Source organism: Drosophila sulfurigaster, chromosome 3 (genome assembly GCF_023558435.1).
Source record: "Drosophila sulfurigaster albostrigata strain 15112-1811.04 chromosome 3, ASM2355843v2, whole genome shotgun sequence".
NCBI classification, from domain to species: domain Eukaryota; kingdom Metazoa; phylum Arthropoda; class Insecta; order Diptera; family Drosophilidae; genus Drosophila; species Drosophila sulfurigaster.
The window spans coordinates 31,040,486-31,059,534 of NC_084883.1; the positions used below are offsets into that span (position 1 = coordinate 31,040,486).

At 36.8% G+C, this 19,049-nt stretch overlaps 3 protein-coding genes across 15 annotated transcripts; 2 read left to right on the forward strand and 1 right to left on the reverse strand.

Annotated features, from left to right (window-relative positions):
• Positions 1-60: 60 nt before the first annotated feature.
• LOC133846068 (ras-like GTP-binding protein Rho1) lies at positions 61-4,086 on the forward strand. Of its 2 annotated transcripts, none has more exons than XM_062280805.1 (5): positions 61-219; positions 1,134-1,297; positions 2,469-2,618; positions 2,680-2,760; positions 2,826-4,086. In XM_062280805.1, the coding sequence occupies exons 2-5, from the start codon at positions 1,142-1,144 to the stop codon at positions 3,015-3,017; spliced, it is 579 nt and encodes a 192-aa protein (XP_062136789.1). In that variant the 5' UTR covers positions 61-219; positions 1,134-1,141; the 3' UTR covers positions 3,018-4,086. The 2 variants fall into 2 exon arrangements, with proteins under 2 accessions (XP_062136789.1, XP_062136788.1); XM_062280804.1 differs by having other exon boundaries at positions 71-283.
• Positions 4,087-5,963: 1,877 nt separating this feature from the next.
• Positions 5,964-8,319, reverse strand: LOC133846067 (GTP-binding protein Rit2). The gene is made up of 4 exons (XM_062280803.1): positions 8,168-8,319; positions 7,734-8,109; positions 7,397-7,453; positions 5,964-7,287 (listed from the first exon to the last, which is right to left on the reverse strand). Exons 2-4 carry the CDS (start codon positions 7,960-7,962, stop codon positions 6,770-6,772), a joined length of 804 nt encoding a protein of 267 aa, XP_062136787.1. The 5' UTR covers positions 7,963-8,109; positions 8,168-8,319; the 3' UTR covers positions 5,964-6,769.
• A 768-nt stretch (positions 8,320-9,087) lies between these two features.
• LOC133846066 (aspartyl/asparaginyl beta-hydroxylase) lies at positions 9,088-18,677 on the forward strand. 12 transcript variants are annotated; one of them, XM_062280790.1, is made up of 15 exons: positions 9,090-9,300; positions 10,418-10,471; positions 10,951-11,139; positions 11,198-11,496; positions 11,553-11,969; positions 12,386-12,545; positions 12,758-12,835; positions 14,151-14,186; positions 14,272-14,382; positions 14,541-15,050; positions 15,368-15,465; positions 16,063-16,303; positions 16,699-16,804; positions 16,867-17,592; positions 18,250-18,677. In XM_062280790.1, the coding sequence occupies exons 1-15, from the start codon at positions 9,249-9,251 to the stop codon at positions 18,398-18,400; spliced, it is 3,228 nt and encodes a 1,075-aa protein (XP_062136774.1). In that variant the 5' UTR covers positions 9,090-9,248; the 3' UTR covers positions 18,401-18,677. The 12 variants fall into 12 exon arrangements, with proteins under 12 accessions (XP_062136782.1, XP_062136780.1, XP_062136786.1 ...); XM_062280791.1 differs by having other exon boundaries at positions 10,954-11,139; XM_062280796.1 differs by lacking the exon at positions 18,250-18,677 and having other exon boundaries at positions 9,089-9,300; positions 16,699-16,808; positions 16,867-17,008.
• Positions 18,678-19,049: the final 372 nt, after the last annotated feature.

Here is a 19,049-nt window from a genome sequence, read left to right on the forward strand (position 1 = left end):
ATTCTTGGTAGCTGCGGAAGTGGTATTTCGAAAAAATGTAGTATATTTAGATATTCGACTTGCGGTCACGCTGCGCACGAAGGCGTTGGTTGTTCATCTACCAAGAAAATTCATCGTCATTTTGCATGAGAAAAAAAACGTCGAATTTTTAATTGTAATACATTTTATACGAAACGAATAACGGTAGCCGCATAAGAATCAACATATTTGTGCCATTTTGTAAGCATATTAAGTGTCGAATTCGTACTGAGTGTTCCCAAAATACAAAAAAATATAATTAATTGTAAGTGAGAAAAAGTTGAAAGAGCAGTGAAAAAATTCCACACACACACATACAGCTACGCGCACACAGCTATGCAATCGAACTCACAGACAACATACATGCATATAAATGTATGTATGTATGTGTATACATAAATGCGAGTGGATGATGATGTTTTTGGAATAAACGCACGAAGAGTTGGTGGCGGGCGAGGAAACAGACCTATGACGCGACCATTGGACTATCTCGAAACGTACACATTCGTACATATAATTAAAGAAAAGTAAATACGCTTAAAATGTGTCTGTACATTTGGGAGTAATGGGAAATCTACCAATACGAATACCAGCGCATGAAATCACGGGCTTTCGAATACATACATACAAATGTACAGACATACATACGAATGGATGTATATGTATGTAGACATGCAAATGTATCATGTGTTGAACAATTTAAGACAGCAAATTATTGCAGTTAACTTGACGTACACACAGATACAAATACTATATACTGAAACTGGCCAAAAAGAACCCCTCCCCCTACCAACGACGGGCGATTGTCAAAAACGCCTCATGCGGCAGTTGGGTGATGCTTCTTCTTTTCTATAGATCGTCAGCAGCAGCACCACCAACAACAACAAACGAGAGAGCCATTCAAAGCGTATGACTCAAGTGTGTGTATGTGAGAGAGTGAGAGATTGTGTGGTGACTGTGTATGTGTGTGTGTGTGTGTATGGCTTTTTCACATTGATATTTTTCAACCAGCTCGCGCAGTTTTCGCAAATAAATTAAACAGAACGCAACGCAACGAACGCATCGTCGACGTCGCCGTTGCATCTCTGCTCTGCTCTTCTTCTGCCCACTTCCAGAACCTCCAATGACGACGATTCGCAAGAAATTGGTAATTGTCGGCGATGGTGCCTGCGGTAAAACTTGCCTTCTGATCGTCTTTAGCAAAGACCAATTCCCCGAGGTCTATGTGCCGACCGTCTTCGAGAATTATGTCGCCGATATCGAAGTCGATGGCAAGCAGGTAAGTCAATAACCACAGACTCCCCCATCGTCTTAACACGAATAATCGATCATCTGATCACATTGATTTGTGCTTTGTATATTTTCATTTTTCATATTCACAACTAGCATCCCACTCTCTCCTCCACATCACACCCCGTTTCTCATTCTCTCCCTCGCTCTCCAGTGCAAGTTGTGAGTCAATATCAATTGTCGGAAGGCAATACTTGAGTCCCCACCCTCTCTTCCACACCCGTCCATTCTCATTCCTTGCACACATAACGAAACACCGACACACTCACACACAATCATAAGTAGCCCTGGTACGCACGAATATACACAGACAGGGCCTAGTACTACTACTAATACATGTACTTGTACTTGTATAGCAAGCTCTCTTCCTTCCGTTTCTTGCTGTGCTCGTCTTATACAAGCCCGTTGCGCACATACACTTTTGCGTGCTCTCTCACTCTTACCCGCTCGCGCTGTCTCTCCTACCTCCCCGTATCCCCTTCCAATCATGTACCTGTGCTCTCACACGTTTGGAGCTCTCGCTCTCAATTGTAATAAAAATACAGCGACAACAACAACAAAAATGTATGCCATTTTTGATTTGCATTAAGTCATGTTTTGTGTATTTTTGTTTTTGTCGTTATTTTGCAAAATGTTTCGTTTCTAATAATTTTCAATAAGTTTTTCGGCATAAACAATTTGCGCAGCACACAATAATAAATATGGCCGCGGTTGTGTTTGGATAGCGCTTACATATGATGCACATACATACATATAAACATACATACATACGTAATGTAAATATAAAACTCTTCGTAAATGTGTGTATCTGTGTGTGTGTGTGTTTGTGTTTGTATCGTTCACGTCATTGCTACGTATTGTGGTGTCTGATTAATACATTCGGCATTTCCGCCAAGTTCCTTTGCTATCTTTGCAACTCGAAGTTGACTCTCGTCTCGTCTGCTCTGACTTCGTCTTTGTGATGAACAACGCTTTTGTGTGCTACACATAATTGCAAACTTAACGGGCGTTATCACTCCATTCACATACACATACACACTCACACACAGATACACCCAGACAGTTACATCTTTATATGCAACAATCAATCTGTTTGTAATGGCGTGATTGGCGTGATTCTGTTATTGAATCTTTCAATATATATAATTGTCATTTTACAGGTGGAGTTGGCCTTATGGGATACAGCTGGTCAAGAGGATTACGACAGACTGCGACCACTGAGTTATCCCGACACTGATGTTATACTTATGTGTTTCTCAGTGGATTCACCCGATTCACTAGAAAATATTCCCGAAAAATGGACGCCAGAGGTAAGAATGAAAAACATGAATGGAATTTAACATCTTAACCGACATTTCAATTTACACACAGGTCAAACATTTTTGTCCCAATGTTCCAATCATTTTGGTAGGCAATAAGAAAGATTTGCGAAATGATCCCAACACAATTCGGGTAAGCAATAATGTAATATAATTCTGAAGAACGTTTATTAATCTTTTTGTTTTGTGCATCTCTAGGATCTGGCAAAGATGAAGCAGGAGCCGGTGAAGCCGCAGGAGGGACGCGCCATGGCTGAGAAGATTAATGCCTTTGCCTATTTGGAATGCTCGGCCAAGTCGAAGGAGGGTGTGCGAGAGGTATTTGAGACAGCAACTAGGGCTGCACTGCAAGTTAAAAAACGGAAGAAGACCAGATGCCTTTTGCTCTAAAAGAGCAAATATCAAAAAAAAAAAATCTATATACATAACAACAACAACAAACAAACAACAACCACAACAAAACAACACACACACACACACAACTTTTACAAGAATAACAAGAAGAATGGAAGTAAGCACTGCAATACCAGAGATGATAACAAGTGGAATCCGGCAACTTAAAGCAACATTCAAGCAAAACATCATCATCAAGAACAACAACAACCAACAACTATTGATGAACACAAGAGTAAGAACAGCAACAACAACATCATGAAGCAGAAGAAGGAAAACCGGGCAAATTGTCAAATGCGGATTTGATTTTATATACAGTCTAGAGTAGTTATTAACCGAAGTAAAACAACAATAATAAATATTGCATTATTATTATTATTATTTGTAACTCGTAACGGCGTCAAATCAGTCAACACAACAACATCAACAAGAACAAAAACAACTACAAATATACATACTTACTCGTATATATACAATCTATACGTATATATACACACTTATATATGTATGCATACTATGTCCTATATCATCGTATCCGTTGATTATTTGAGATTAAAAGCCAACTAAAATATCTACTACGTTTCTCAGTGTGCATCTGTGTGCCTGCGTGCGTGCTTGTGTGTGTGTGTGTGCATGCGTATGTGTGTGTGTTGATGAGTGATGATGGATGCAGTTATTCATTTTTTTCGAAAGTCTTAAGGCAAACAATTTATGATAAACGGACTAAAACAAATACTGAAGAAAACAAACAAAAAAATAAGAGTTCATAAACATACCAATTACAATTTTTTGACTCATATATATACATACATACATATATATATATATAAAAATTCAAACAGAGACCGCCAATAAACCTAAACAAAATGCAGCAAATGAATAAGAATGATGAATATTATAAATATGTACTTTGCAAAACAATACAACAAAACATAGACACAAATGATGAAAATGTTTATAACGTAAGCCACAAGAGAGAGATGCATTCAATTTTCATGTGCAAACAACAAACAAAAAAAAGCAAGTTCGAGTTTTTAATATTTGTATTTTGCATTAAATTAAACAATAACAAAACAAAACCAACACACAAGATAAATGAGCGTATTTTATGATTTTATAAAATACTAAAATATATATATGGATTATATACCTATATATAAATAATATATATATATATATACAGTACATATTATGTGTATGTCTCTTTTTGTATTTTGTACCGTCAAATCGTGTAATTCTCACACAAAAACTCAAAAAAAAAGAAAGAAAATGCGCCGTTTTCTACAAATGGTATATATACATATGCATACACATACATACATATATTAATATATATACATACATACGTGTATAAGCGATATGCATATGTATGTATATATATATAAACTATTTTCTACAGTTACTATTACTACACAACTTATAAAAAAAAAACAACAAACGACAAATGAAAACGCGTCGAAAGTAATTGTAAATTTGTGCATTCAAAGTTTTGCTTCCTATACAATAAAACAACAACAAACACATTTACCAGATTACCAAAATTAGAATTATATATGTGTATATGTATGTATATGTATACATATACATATATAAACAAAAAAAAAACAAAAATTCATTTCTTTTCAAAATTACAAAAAAATGGAATATTTTACTAAATAAATAAAAAATAAAAAAAAACTATAAAAATCGAAAATCTGTGTGTGCTTATTGCTTCTGTAAAGATTTTGTTATTTTACTAATTGGAATTTACAAAGACGACTGGAAGAACCCTTTTTCTGAAATAAAAAGTCCTTTTGCTTAACGGGGTTTCAAAAATTTTTATTGAGGGTCTTTTTTTTGTGTTTATTTTATTTGTTTTACATTTAAAATGTACGAATCAAATAGATCAATTGATCACTCGCAGCGATCTAAATTGAATTCCCAAAAAAAGAAAACAATGCAAGTTGGGTTCGCTCTGCTCCAATCTTGTTTCTTCTACTAGTTGCTAGTGTCGTGTTATTGTTTAATGGGAAATACATATCTCGTATGTGATAATATTTAACATATATAAATTTTTTTTTGTATGTGTTTTTCTTTTTGGAAAGCTTGCTTTCATTTACCCGCATTTAATTAACTGACAAAAAAATAATTAAACATTAAATTACAAATACGTTCGATTTGTAATTTTACATAGCTCGATTTTGTTTGATTTTTCATTTTGTGTTGATTTGTTTAACATAATTTCAGTTTTGGTGATAAGTTCTTGTAACAATTTCGAATTGTTTTTTATAACAAATAGTATTTGACTGTGCAGTTAACATTGATGAGAGGAACTCACGGTGATGCTTAGAGAACGTCATGGAAGTTAAAAAGTAATTAACAAAACAGAGAACAGTTTTTTAAACTAATCGTAATAATGATATAATAAATAAACTTAAGCGTTAACACTTGAAACATTTTTGTGTTTCATTTCGTTTTCCATAAAACGTAAACAACAAATGCAAAACGTATGTGAATAGTTTTTGTGTGTGTGTGTGTGTTTTTTTTTTCAATCACATTTGAAAATTTCAATTCAGTGGATTTTTGGATTCTTCTATTTGCGCTTTTTGTGCATTTATAATCGATCCCTTGGATCGATCGTTTCGTTTTAATATACATATGTTTTTCATTTAGTATACATACGTTTTAAATTCAACATTTATTCGATTAGTTAATGTGTGCGCCCTTTCGTAATATATTGAATAATCGTAATCATAATCATAATTATAATAATAATAATACATGCACATAATACATAATTCTCATCATTTCACACTTCTTATTTACTTGGCTTGTGTTTCGATTTGTTTCGTTTCGTTTCTTTTCAGTTTTGTTTATTGGACAGTTTTTTTGCGACTTAAAGCTCGTTCTATCTCTGTTTTTAACTTGACCATTTCGTTATAATAATATAGCCTGATCTATGACTTGTTGGCTTTGCTAGGATTCAGTTGTTTTGTTTTTTTATTTTTTTGTATCGCTTCGTATTGTTTCCTATTCAACATTATTGTTTTTTTAGACCCTTCGTCACATTTGGGAAAGTGAAAAAGGGTCTATTAGCGTTAATATATATAGATATATATATTTATGTTGTTTCAACTTTCGTTTAATTTAAATGCATATATCATTTTCTTTTCTTTTTTTGGTTTGTTTGCCAATTTGTCTGTTAGGAATCAACATTCTTATGATTAACTCTCTACATACGTTATGTGCATTGCTAATATGTATCATTTGGATTGGTGCTTAAATATATTGATATATATATATATATATGAATATTTCAATATATATATTATCTCATCTCTTGTCATTGTCTCATTATCATCTGTCTTATCCTTCCACTCAACAATACAAATACAAGTGGCATAGTTAACAAACAAAATGTAAAAACAAAATATATATAAACAAAAAACAAAACTATCGAACGTTTTGACAAATGTCGATTAGTTAGTTGGCCATTTAATTTCGGCCATAACAATTACATACATAAATTCTTTTTGCGTTTTTTTTTTCTTTTCGTTTGTCGAAAAATAATGATTAGACTTGGTAGTACATTCATATGATGATTGGTTGTGCTATATAAACGAGTATATAGCTAAATAAATATATAGTTTAACGCATTGATTATTATTGCACTTGATTTTCTTTGTGTTGCACTTGCGAACCGAAGAGTTTTCGAATCTTTTTGGTTTTTCTATGAGAGCTTTGTTCGTCTCGTTTACATTTGCTGTCTTTTAGTTCAAGTTACGTCTACGCCTAAAGACCAAAGCGAATATGGAGCGAATGCGCCACCATCGACTGCGATGACGTGTGTGAATCTTTTCCGAATTGTTATCCGTTCCCAGCGCCTTCTGCATCTCCTTGCGACGTATCTCGCGCACGAGCGTATAGAACGCCTCATCGATGTAGTGACGCAGTGCCGCTGAGGTTTCGAAGAACGGACAACCAAATTGATTGGCTAGATTTTTGCCCTCTTCGGTTGTGACACGACGCTGAGATTCCAGATCCACTTTGTTGGCAATCAGGACGAGCGGTATATCCTCGGAGAGGCGAACACGTGTGATCAGTTTGCGATATTCGGATGCCTCTTGAAAGCTATGACGATCCGTTACCGAATAGCAAATGATGAAACCTTCGCCACAGCGCATGTATTGGTCCCGCATGGCCGTGAACTCAACCTGGCCAGCAGTGTCGAGTATGTCCAGCAGTGCGGCCTCATTGTCGATTACCGCCTGTTGCTGATACGAGTCCTCTGTGCGTGCGAACGAACGGGCACGATGTACAACACAGACAGAAAAGGAGGCAACGTAACGAAAAGTTCAGGGATGTAATCGAAGGTTATCGACAAATTTGAAACTTACCGATTGTGGGGTCATGGTAGTCCAAGAAACTGTGACTGACGAACTGCAGGGTAACAGCTGTTGTATGTGTGCGTGCGTGCGCGTGTGTGTGTTTTGGTTTGTGTACACGCAAAGTTAGCCGAGCGAACGCACGAAGCATATACCGGAGACGACAGACGACGACGACGACGACGACGACGACGACAACATGAGGGGGTGGCATGGGTTGGTTGGCCGTAAAACAAAGCGTAAAAGAAATTGAGATAATTTATTGATTTTTCGCAGTCCCCAATCAAAATGCGCAGTGATAAAAAGAAACAGAAACTTTCGTTAATCTGATTTTTGTTGCATTACTTACCCGATTTGCCGACACCGCCATCCCCAAGTATGACAATCTTATACACTCTGAGGCCCCCACGCATATTCTGTGGCGCCGTTGGTGGTTTATTTATTAATCCCGTATTATTGCCATTTTCTTTGCGCTCATTCGGCACCTGCATCGAGTCCGTATCGGCGGCACTTGTGCAACTTTTTAATTTGGTTGATTTACGCAGAGCGGCGCAGCCAATCGACATGTCACCGGCCATTGCTGCTGACTAAGGATGCGCCCTAAAAGGCGTGGCTAATTGATCTGCCGCTCTGCCGTCGCCGCTGTCTCTGTTTCTGCCCACCGCCGCCGACGATTTGTCTGGGTCGTCTTCGCGACCAAAACACTGTGTGGCCCAGGCCCAAAACTGTTGCAATTGTTAAACTGATGCTGTTGGTCACATTTTGCAATTTGTTGCCACTTACCACAATGTTGCACTTGGCCCGGATCCTTCAACGGGGTTTGTGTTGACTTTAATTCCAATCGTATCTATACATAATTTGTGCTGGGTTGTTTTTCCCTCGTTCCGTTCTTGTTTCTGTTGTTGTTGTAATTTTTATGGTAGTAAACTCAAATCAGTGTGGCCGGCGTCGTTCATTTGCGAAGCAAAAAATACCAAAATGTAACTAAGGTCAGTGCTGCCATGAATCGGTTCCTGTTAAATTTAACAACGGCAGTTTAAATTTAAAATGAAATATTTTTTAATAACTTATTATTATTATTATAATTTATTAATGTATTTAACAATTCGAATGTAAATATGCCTTTTGTCTATAACTGAATACAACAAAAATAAGCATGAAAGCATACCTTAACCCTTATTTTATCTTAACAGAGCTATGTTAAACATTGTTTGAGTTTTCACTGATTCGCCTCCAACGCATCCGCCATCTTAAGGAAATCCAAAAATAAATGTCTAATAAATGGTCGCTTTAGCTTGTCATAAAATCATTCCAATACATCCGTGTAAATAATGAATTTTTAAAAGCAACAATTGAGGCAGCTGCCGTGTGTTTGTACGAAAAGTATATTTCCCGCTATTTTAAGTTAAGCGAAACATTAAAGCTCTCCAATTAACAGATGTGGGCGGCAAGTGTTGGCAGCTCTGTAGTTTTCCCGTCAAATCTATTTTTTTGAGGAGCAATTGGGGGTTTTAAATGGCATCAAATAAATCTTTAAAATAGGAAAGTTCTAACTTTATTTGTAGCAATTTTAAATAAAATTGCTGTTTTCCTTATTATTAAACAATAGAAAATGAAAATGACAATTTTTTAGCTTTTGTTCATCTTAAAGCTGGCAGCACTGACAGCATCGTCGCCTGTTGTTCGCTCGGTTCTGTTCGGATTCAGTTTTAGTTGTGTACGGTGATCGCGGTTGAACTGTTCGCGGTCGGTTTCAAGCATTTCGAAAAGCCGAAACAAAAAAATTTGAAAAAAAAACATACAGTGGTTTTTTAAATTCATACTTGTACAGCAAAGACATTGGCACTAAGATAAAAGTAGCATAATGTCGGGCGATGTGCAGCCGCGAAAGCGCAAGGATAAGCGCAAAAAACGTGGTAAGTTTGACAACTTATTGGATCTGCAGGATCTTCAAACACTACAAAAAGAGAATACAAAAACACACACTCGTAGCTAGAAAAAAAAACGTATCTGTCTGTTTCTTTTATTAGCATAAATAATATTGTCGAGCGCCTTTAAAAATAACTTTGCCCTATTATATAAAATTATACATTGCTCTTTGCTGTTTTGTCGCTATGCGTGTGCCGCCGCTGAGAAAAAGTATACCTAAATACACTATATACTACAGACATACATACATACCTACACATATTTTTCATTTTATGATTTCTATACGTTGTCATGCTACTGGGACACGCGCTACAATAAAATCTATTCAAATATTTTCAATGGGCTAAAGAAGTTTTTGCGGTGCTCGCTCATATGTTTCAATATTATCTTATAGTATCTCCGAAATATCAGCTCGTGTTTATTTAAAGACCTGTGCGATAAAGATGAAACGTTTATTTATCTGCTTTATCTGCCGCTGCAACGTAAACAAATACCGGTAGATTTTTAGCTCCTTTCTATCTCTTTCTCTCTCTGTCTGAGAGGGATCATCACTCTCTTTACAATTGTCGCCATCTTGATGACAGCAGTCTATGCTAGTTTAGCTTCATGAAATATTTGCAAAGCAAATCGAGTTGCTAGTTGACAAGTTGAATTTATTAATTTATTATCATTGCATTCAATGATCAAAATAATGTACACAAAGTCAAGACACTTCCGTGACCAGACATTCATTACACCCACCAGAGTTTGGACACCGCACACACACACACACAAAAATGCTTATGCACACACAGATACTCACACGCACAATAGTAGTGCATACATACATACAAAAATACTATGCACAGATTTTTCGTTTCTTTTATTTTTATTTATTCTTTCGGGTTTCTTTTCTGTCTTTTTTTTTTGTTTTTGGCCATCTGCCCAAGCGCATGACTCTGCGCGTTCTTTGTTTTGCATCAACACCAACAACTTATGCATACACACAACACACATATGTACACACACTAGCACACACATACATCTGTTATCTCTCTCTCGTACATTCACTCTTCAATATCAGCTGCTGTGTTTGATAACGAGTGTAACTAACTTTCTGTGTAGATGATCGCAAATCCGAGGGGGACATAAGCGTCTTGCGGCAGTCAAGCTTCCAAGGTAGCAACTTATAGTATTTGTTGTCATCCCCCCTTCACTTTACCTCCCTATGAAAATATGCATTTGATGCAATTATTCAATTTAGTAAATTACTAAATGCAGTTTGCTTGTATTAACCGCTTGCGATCTGAGTTTGTTTTTAATTTATCGTTAACTAAGCTGTTGTCACAAATACCTTAGCAGAGAGTAACACAATTTTGTAAGGCAGTGTGTAACGTCTTTAAAATAAAAGTAAATCCGTCCGTCCGTCTGAACGTGACTTTCTGAGTTAATAACTTTGCTAGTTATAAAGCTAATTTCATTAAATTTGGTAGTAATGAAGCTTATTGTTATTATTATCGTATGTGGAAATTAGCCTGATCGGACTGCTATAACACTGTTAATTTTGTTGTTACTCTGCGAGGGTATTTAAACTGCGGCTTATCTAGTTACAAATTTCTCTGTTTGTGTGTTAAAATACATTTTTTCAACGCTCACAGAAGACGATGATACAGCTTCTCATGGCGTTCACATCACAAAGATGGGAAACGATGATGTACACCTGCACGTGCAACATTCACACGGCACTGGAGGTCATTGGTGTGCCAAGATCATATTCTTCTCGTTGATGGCTGTGCTGCTGGGACTCGTGGGCTTGATTATATTGGAGAATCGGGGCTTAGAGGATGGTAAGTAAAGTGAATTGAAATCAGATAACCTATAATGATCATAAATGAACGATTGCAGTGGACACTCCGTTGTCGGAATCTCGCTACTCTAACTACTTTGATGGCTGGGTGGAGGAGCATCGACAGGATGAACACGATGCACATGGTTCACCTGAAGCGGCCTTAGATGATCATGATGATGAGCATGACGATGATCATGATGATGAACATGACGAGGAATATGAAGCGCATTCTGTTGAAGAGGAGGCTGAAGATGAGCACGAAGCCGACGATGAAGAGGAGGAGGAAGAAGAAGAGGAGGATAACAATGCTGCTGAAAACGTAACTGCTGAGGAGGAAGAGCAGGAACAAGATGAGGTGAGAATTGAAACCCATTAAACAAGAATCGTATTTAAAGCTTACTTATGTTTCAGGATGAAGAAGAGCCTGAAGAATCCTTGGAACCAGCGCCATCTGCAGCCGATGATGAGGAGCAGGATGAAGATGAGGATGAAGATAATGCCGATGACGAGATTGAGGAGTCTATTGAGCCACCCGTCTCGCAATCTAAAGCTCAAAGCGCTTGGGAAACAGCTGAGGAAGACGATGAAGTAGATGGCGAAGACGAAGAGGATGCCGATGAAGAGGATGAGGAGGAGGAAGAGCCAGCTATTTCGCAATCTCAGCCACAAACCACAGCTGAAGTGGACGATGATGAGGACAATGATAATGACGATGATGATTTTGAGGAAGAAGCTGATGAAGAGGACAACGAGGAGCCGGAAGAATCTCTTGAGCCTGCAGCTCAAAGCACTGTCGATGAGGCCGACGATGATGATGACTTTGACCAGGTAGTTAAAAGAAATACATAATTCAAAATGCTTTACTAAAGAGTGCTCGAATACGAGATACCCTGGTAACAGACATACAACTGAAAGTAGTAAACATATTCCAAATGTATTTGATTGAGTAAGGAAATATTTTTTTATATGAAAAGTTCTTCAGATTTCTATAGAAGTGATATAGTATATTTAGTATATACAATATAGACCGATTACCAAACAAAATATCATTACTTCGTTCTCAAGGCTTTGAATTTTTATCAGCGCAATGATTAGCTCCAATAGTCTGTGAGATCCCCGAACTTATACGGAACGACAGAAGGGTACAGATAAATAAAGAAGAATATATTATATATACTTTTTAGAGTCGTAGATGCTTTCTTCAACCTATCAGATTTTCAACTAATTAACGTTTTATTTCTTAGGATGACAACGATGAGGATGATTTCGAGTCTCTTGATCAGGATGTGGACGACGAGGCTGAGCAACGTCAAGCAGCTGCCAATGCCAAAGCTAAGCAAGACAATGAGCCAGAGCAAGAACCAGAAGAAGAGGCAGCTACCACATCATCTTGGCTGGGTTCTCGTAAGTATCCTTAAGATTTAATCAGATGCCACAGAACGGTTAAAAGATTCAGGTTATTTCAAGCTCCAAAAAAATATTTATATATAATATTTTAAAAGTTAGAAAAAAAGAATTGTACAAGAAAGTGCAAAAAAAGTGAAAGAAATATTTGCAAATTATAGTAAAGTTATTGTTACGTTTCGTTGACTAAAATGAAAACTCAAATTTTCCAGTTGCCGTTAAATTTGGCGTTGGCATTGCACTTGCCCTTGTCTCACGCCTTGTATTGATAAGGAATAATCCGAATACAAGTGAGTTTTCAATGCTGCTTAGCCAAATTCTAACCAAAATCAATAATGCTCTCTGCTTACCCAAGAACTTGTAATGTTCTAAATAACACGCCTCAATAAAAAAACAGCATCTACAAAATATCTAAAAACCAAAACGTACTCGATGTAAAGTGAATTTCCGTTAAATGTTGTCAATCAACTAACTTTCAAAATTAACCCAATCCTCACATTATCGATAAGTGCTTATCGATTATTGTGCTTTTCTATTCGATTCGGAGATTTGAACCAAAATTTTGCACTTTCTTTTTAATTTGAATTGATGTCACAGTTTAAGTCTAATATATAATATAACACGTGGGCTGAAAAGTCCCGGGCCTTACACATAGATTGTGCTAGTTTTATTGCAGTCACCTTTTTTTCAGTTAATACAATCTTTCAGAAGACAGCTGCTAAAATTTCATGATGTTCTATTCATTAGTTTGTAAGTTATTGAGCCAAAAGTGACAGTACTTTTTCTATTTTCGCAACAATGGATTAAATGCAATTTCGTCTTCTAATCTTACAATGCTTCTTGATGGGAAAAAATACCGTTCAAGCAAAGCTTTGGCTTGAAAAGTGTTATGGGGACTCCTCTCTATCAGAAACAACAATTAAACGTTGGTTTGCTGACTTTAAACGTGGTCGTAGAGACACCGATGATGCAGAACCCAGTGGACGTCCAAATGGGGAGGTCACACCAGAAAATATAAAAAAAATTCACAAAATCGTTTTGAATGATCGAAAATTAAATTTGAGTCAATTAGCTAACATCGTAAAGATATCAAAAAAAAACATGTTGGCTTAATATTGCATGAGCATTTGACTATAAGAAAATCTCTTCAAAATGGCTGCCGCGTTTGCTCACTTTTGACCAACAACAAGAATGTGTTCATGATTCAATGACAGTGACAAAACTACTTGAATTTAACTTCGAATTGCTCCCACATCCACTAATTTGCCAGATTAGGCTCCCAACGACTTTTGGAGGTCAGCAGTCCTGGAAAAATACTCGCCGATAAAAAATTTCGCACGATTGAAGAGATTATCACTGAAATTGAAGCCTATTTTGAGGCAAAAAATAAATCGTTCTAAAAAATTTATATTGAAATGTTATAGCGGCTCTGGAATGATTGCGATGCTCTTGATAAAGATTAAGTTGATGAGTAACGCCAATTTTGATCCAAAAAAAGCAAGTTTTCTTTGTCAGGCCCGGGGACTTTTCAGCCCATGTGTTAATTGTTGTTTTACTTCTCACTTTATTATTATTATGATTATATTATTATTACTATTATTGTAGTCACAGCTTTGTTAAAACGTTTGCGCCAATATCTATGTATGTCAATTTGTCGTATGGCTTCTTGTTCTTGTTGCCTGCCAACTGTATTTGCTTACTAATCTCTGTCACCAACCAAACATAGACGAGGAACAGCCGCCCACACCGGAGGCCAACATGAGACGACGACTGACCATAGCGACCGCTGAGGATAATATACCCGATGATGTCGAGGAGCTGCCCCCGCTAGATGACGGTTGACAAACTATTCTATTCTATAACCATGCTGAACTTCGGATTAGTTCGAAGTTGATTCCAAATAATTTCAAGTTCAACTTGCAAATATTTGGAATTTGTTCTAATTTCAGTTTAATGCTTAATTAATTGTGAATAACTTATTTCCCAAAAAAAAAGAGGAATATTCCGAGGAGGAGATTGAAATCGAAGAGGAAATCGAAGTGGAGATCAGCGATGTGGATGAGAGCGATGATAATGTGGCCATCAATGCAGGCTATGTGCCAGAGACATTCGAGCAATTGAGTGCCATGTACAGATCGAAGACAGAACCAAAGGTTGAAGCTAAAATTGCTTCCCCACCTGTCGCAAGGCCTGCACCTAAACCTGAACCTCAGCCTGAACCGGAACCTGAGCCGGAACCGGAACTAGTACCAGCACACGAAGACGAACCTGAAACGGATCCTGATATACATGGACCTACGGATATTTATGTGGAGTACGAGGATGGCGATATTGAGGATTACGAGCACGACGATAGCGATGAGGAGGAAATCACCGATGAGGAAGAGGACGAGATATCGGATGTGGATGACGCTGAGCTGATGAGTCGATTGGAGGCGAAATATGGCCGTTTGCCGGCCAAGGAATACGAAAGCGATCCAGACTCGGATGATCCGTCCTGGACACGTAATTACTAAATGTACAATTTACACAACCACAACGACATCTCGAACTGATACAAAAACCCCATCATCAATCATAACTCTCTCTCGTATTATAATTCTATTCTAAATATATATCCGATATCATGGCATACGTTACACCTACTCTAAGAAAAATTACGTTAATCTGCATAGTAAGTCATAGTTGTAGTTGAAGTAATCAATATGCTAATCTTTACTTATAAGCTGGAGCCTTTTAACCGTTCAAACTGGGTGTCTTTAAACTTTAAGCTTCTATAAGTGACACCTTATAAACACTTATAATATATTTCCCCTTATTAGAAATAAAACCCAAGCAACCTAAGGCCGAAGAAAAAGCCGGTGGTGATGATCTGTTCGAGCAAGAACTGCGCAAGGCAAATGCCGAAATGATCGATGAGGTGAGTTTAGGTTTTTCTTTGATTCAAACACATTTATCTTCTATAATATGTAATTTCTCTTCCTAAACTTTAAGCTCAACAATCACTAGAAAAAAAAACATAAAAAGTCAACTTCTTTCATAGCTATAATTAATGTTTGCTTAATAAGTTCATGTGCTTAGTTCTTAAGTAATTATTAACAAATACCCTTCAGAGTTTTAATAACTTAATTAGCTGAACAATTAGTTAATTTACTTACGTACTTATGAATTGGCAGATTTTGAAGTTATTCCTTTTTAAAAACACTCTTGCTAGTTGGTTTTGAGGTTTCTCATTTGCTGTTGCAAGTAGCAAACTAGACACACCCACTTGTTGCTTGCAACATCTGAAACCGAATCGATTAGTAACTTTGTTTTTATTTTATTTTCAATTTTTGAGAAATTCCTAAGATTTTTAATGTTTTTACTTTAAAAGTTACCCAAATTGGGTTTACAATTGAGTATCATTTAATTTATTGCTCTAATCAATCTTGCTTGCATATTTTTGCTAATCCTCGTTCTCTGTTTCTGTTTGCATGCTGCTCTAACCCGAATCATCACGCTCCCGATCTAACCATAGAATCCTGCCAAAGTTTTGGGCGCATTTAACAAGCTCACACACACATACGCACACGAGCCGTTGGCTCATTTGAAACGGGCGCAGGCGCTGGAGCAGCTGGCAGAGAAGCAGCATAGCAATCGATTGCTTCACGAGGCCATCGAATCCTACAAACGCTATCTGGCCTACAACGAGCTGATTGCCAATGAGCGAGAGTTTCGATCGGCCGGTGAACGCTGCATAGAGCACTTGAGATTTCTGGGTGAGTTGTCGGCCATTTTAATATACATAAGTAGCTTTTAAAATTACAGTTAAATGTATATTAACCAGATAATTATGGTTTTAATAACATTTTCAGACCAAAGTATTTTGTAATATCATTACAAAATTATAATAAATGTTCATACAACAGAATGTTGTTATTATGGAAATATAAAAAAGAGTTTTATATTAATTTAATAAGTTTTTCATTATTAATTATATTTTCATGAATTTTAGCATTTATTTTTCTACTGTAAATTCAGTTCGTTCATTAATAGATTTTTTTTTCTTAAATTAAATTGAGTTTATTATAAGAAAATAGTTTGATTTCATAGATTCATAATTATTATTTGTATTCTATGATATATTTTAATTAATTTCCATTCTTTTTACCAGGTTATCTGCAGCAGACGGTGGCCATCCATGAACTGCTCATCGAGCGCTATCCGGCGGAATCTGTGCTGCGTAATGAGCTCTCGCTCAGTTATTTGATGGCCAATAAGTGGGTGTGTTGAGTGGCAGATTTGCTCAGTTGAAAGTTATCTAACTCAGTTCTCTTTACAGTTACTTTAAACTGCAGCAGGTGGCAGCTGAAACTCTGCAACGTTGGCCTAACGATGCAGTTGCTCAGCTGCACTTTGGCTTAGCCATCAAGCAGCTCAGTGGCGACTATGCGCGAGCTTTGCCCTATTTGCAGTATGCCATCGACTCACAGGAAGTTGGCACACAGGAGCCTTACTTCTATGTGGTGCTGGGCGAGACACTGCAGCGTCTGGGACGAAATAAGGATGCCTTGGAGCTGCATCAGCGTGGTGCGGACAAACAATTCTTTGCCAGCGTCTATCAGCGTTCGCTGTACAACGAGCCAGGTCTGAGAGCCCAACCCTTTTGGCAACCCGCTGAGACGGGTTATGCCTCGCAGTTGGAGCAACTGCAGCAAAGCTGGCGTGTCATCCGGCAGGAGGCGTTATCCTTGCTTAATGCACGCGGCAACTTTCAGCCAGAGGCAGAACAACTACGTCACACAGGCAACTGGCAGCAGTTTGAGTTGTTTGCCCAGGGCAAGAGACAACACAGCAACTGTCAGCGCGCTCCTTTGACCTGTGCTCTGCTCGACAAGCTGCCTGCGTCCAGCGGCTGCCTGCGTGGCCAGGTCAAGTTCAGCGCCATGCAGGCGCAGACTCATGTCTGGCCACATTGCGGACCCACCAACTGCAGACTGCGCGCCCATCTCACGCTCGTAGCGCCAGAGCCACAGCTGACCAGCTTGCGAGTGGCCGAACAGCAGCGGTGAGTAAGAAAGGCAGAGACAACTGCTTAGATAAGAATTTTATAATTCATATTTAGTTATACAATCTATTTGCTTGAAGCTTAAGCTCAAGATGGTTTAGTTTTTAATGCTTTTAAATATATTTTTACAAGCTTAATAAAGCAAATTTGATCACTATATACAATAGTAATGTTTAGTATATAGTTTAAAATATATGGTATAAAGTTATGGTTTGTAGTATATATGATTATCTATGGGATAGCATCGTTTCTATACCGTAGAAAGTATGACGATACAAAAGAGTCTTTTATAGTTATCAAACATTTGCTTTTCAACAATTTAGTAAATGTCACTTCGATTGAGTTTTTTAATAGTACATAAATAAGTTTCAATCATTTTATGCGGATAATTAAAATTGTGTTTATTAAAAATGATTTATATAATATGAGAAAAATACATACAACGAACAAATATTATTTTGTTGTTAAACACAATGGTCGCAATTCTAAAGAATTATTTTTAAATACCAAATTCAAAAGCAACCAACTAATATGTATTTCTTTATAGTATTCAAATATACTACAAACTATGTATTTGTATACTATTAAACTTTTATTTATATACTCTTCCATTTTTCACATCAAGTAACGAATGGACATTCTTTTCTTTATCAACAGCACTTGGCATGAGGGCGAACTCTTCATATTCGACGATAGCTTCGAGCACGAGGTCTGGCACAATGGAACACAACTGCGTCTGGTGCTCATCCTGGACCTTTGGCATCCCGATCTGAGTGAAATGCAACGTCGCAGCCTGTCGCCAATTTAAATCTAGTTTTCATAGTTTCCAGTCCAGCCAATTCATAATGTTCTTTTTTGTCATTTTGTTAATTGATTCACATAGAACAAAGTCACAATACTCGTAATTTATTTGTAACTCTCTTAACAGTTAAGTTGCGATATGAATGCGTGTTTAGTTTGTAATGGAAATGTTAATCTTAAGTCTATGATTATGATTAATGACTATTGTTGCTGGGTTGGCAGCCCCCTCTTGCTGCTGTATTCAAACTATTTTGTAAATACAGTCATTTTTTCAATTTGGAGAACTTAACGAGGAGTTTTTAATACACTTTTAACATATTTATTTCTAAAAGTAAAGAGAATTGATTTAGTAACGATAAATGGAATAAAACTTAAATTTCTAAATATATTGAATATTTTAAATCCGAATTTATTTAATTTCTGGAAATAATTATAAAATCTTTTTACAAAGAAAACTAGGAGGTATTAACAAGCGAATCATTCTGGGTTAAAACATTTGTCAACAATTTAAAACAAAGCTTATTGCTCAATTAATTGAAGCTTTAGTTTTGTTAAAGTAAGCAAAACGGTTAATCGGACTAAACTACTATTAAAATCTTAAATATAGTATTTTCAACATCTGACATGCAAAGCAACTTCAGTATAAATAGCAAAGC

Bases quoted from the DNA above. Each gene is read 5' to 3' on its own strand.
- LOC133846067 (XM_062280803.1), bottom strand. From the start codon at position 7,962: ATGGCCGGTGACATGTCGATTGGCTGCGCCGCTCTGCGTAAATCAACC. The intron at 7,454-7,733 runs GTAAGTAATGCA...CACATACAACAG, and splicing joins TGGCGGTGTCGGCAAATCGG to CTGTTACCCTGCAGTTCGTC. The intron at 7,288-7,396 runs GTAAGTTTCAAA...TCGCACGCACAG, and splicing joins CTACCATGACCCCACAATCG to AGGACTCGTATCAGCAACAG.
- LOC133846066 (XM_062280790.1), top strand. From the start codon at position 9,249: ATGTCGGGCGATGTGCAGCCGCGAAAGCGCAAGGATAAGCGCAAAAAA. The intron at 11,497-11,552 runs GTGAGAATTGAA...CTTATGTTTCAG, and splicing joins AAGAGCAGGAACAAGATGAG to GATGAAGAAGAGCCTGAAGA. The intron at 11,970-12,385 runs GTAGTTAAAAGA...TTTATTTCTTAG, and splicing joins ATGATGATGACTTTGACCAG to GATGACAACGATGAGGATGA.
- LOC133846068 (XM_062280805.1), top strand. From the start codon at position 1,142: ATGACGACGATTCGCAAGAAATTGGTAATTGTCGGCGATGGTGCCTGC. The intron at 2,619-2,679 runs GTAAGAATGAAA...ATTTACACACAG, and splicing joins CCGAAAAATGGACGCCAGAG to GTCAAACATTTTTGTCCCAA. The intron at 2,761-2,825 runs GTAAGCAATAAT...GTGCATCTCTAG, and splicing joins ATGATCCCAACACAATTCGG to GATCTGGCAAAGATGAAGCA.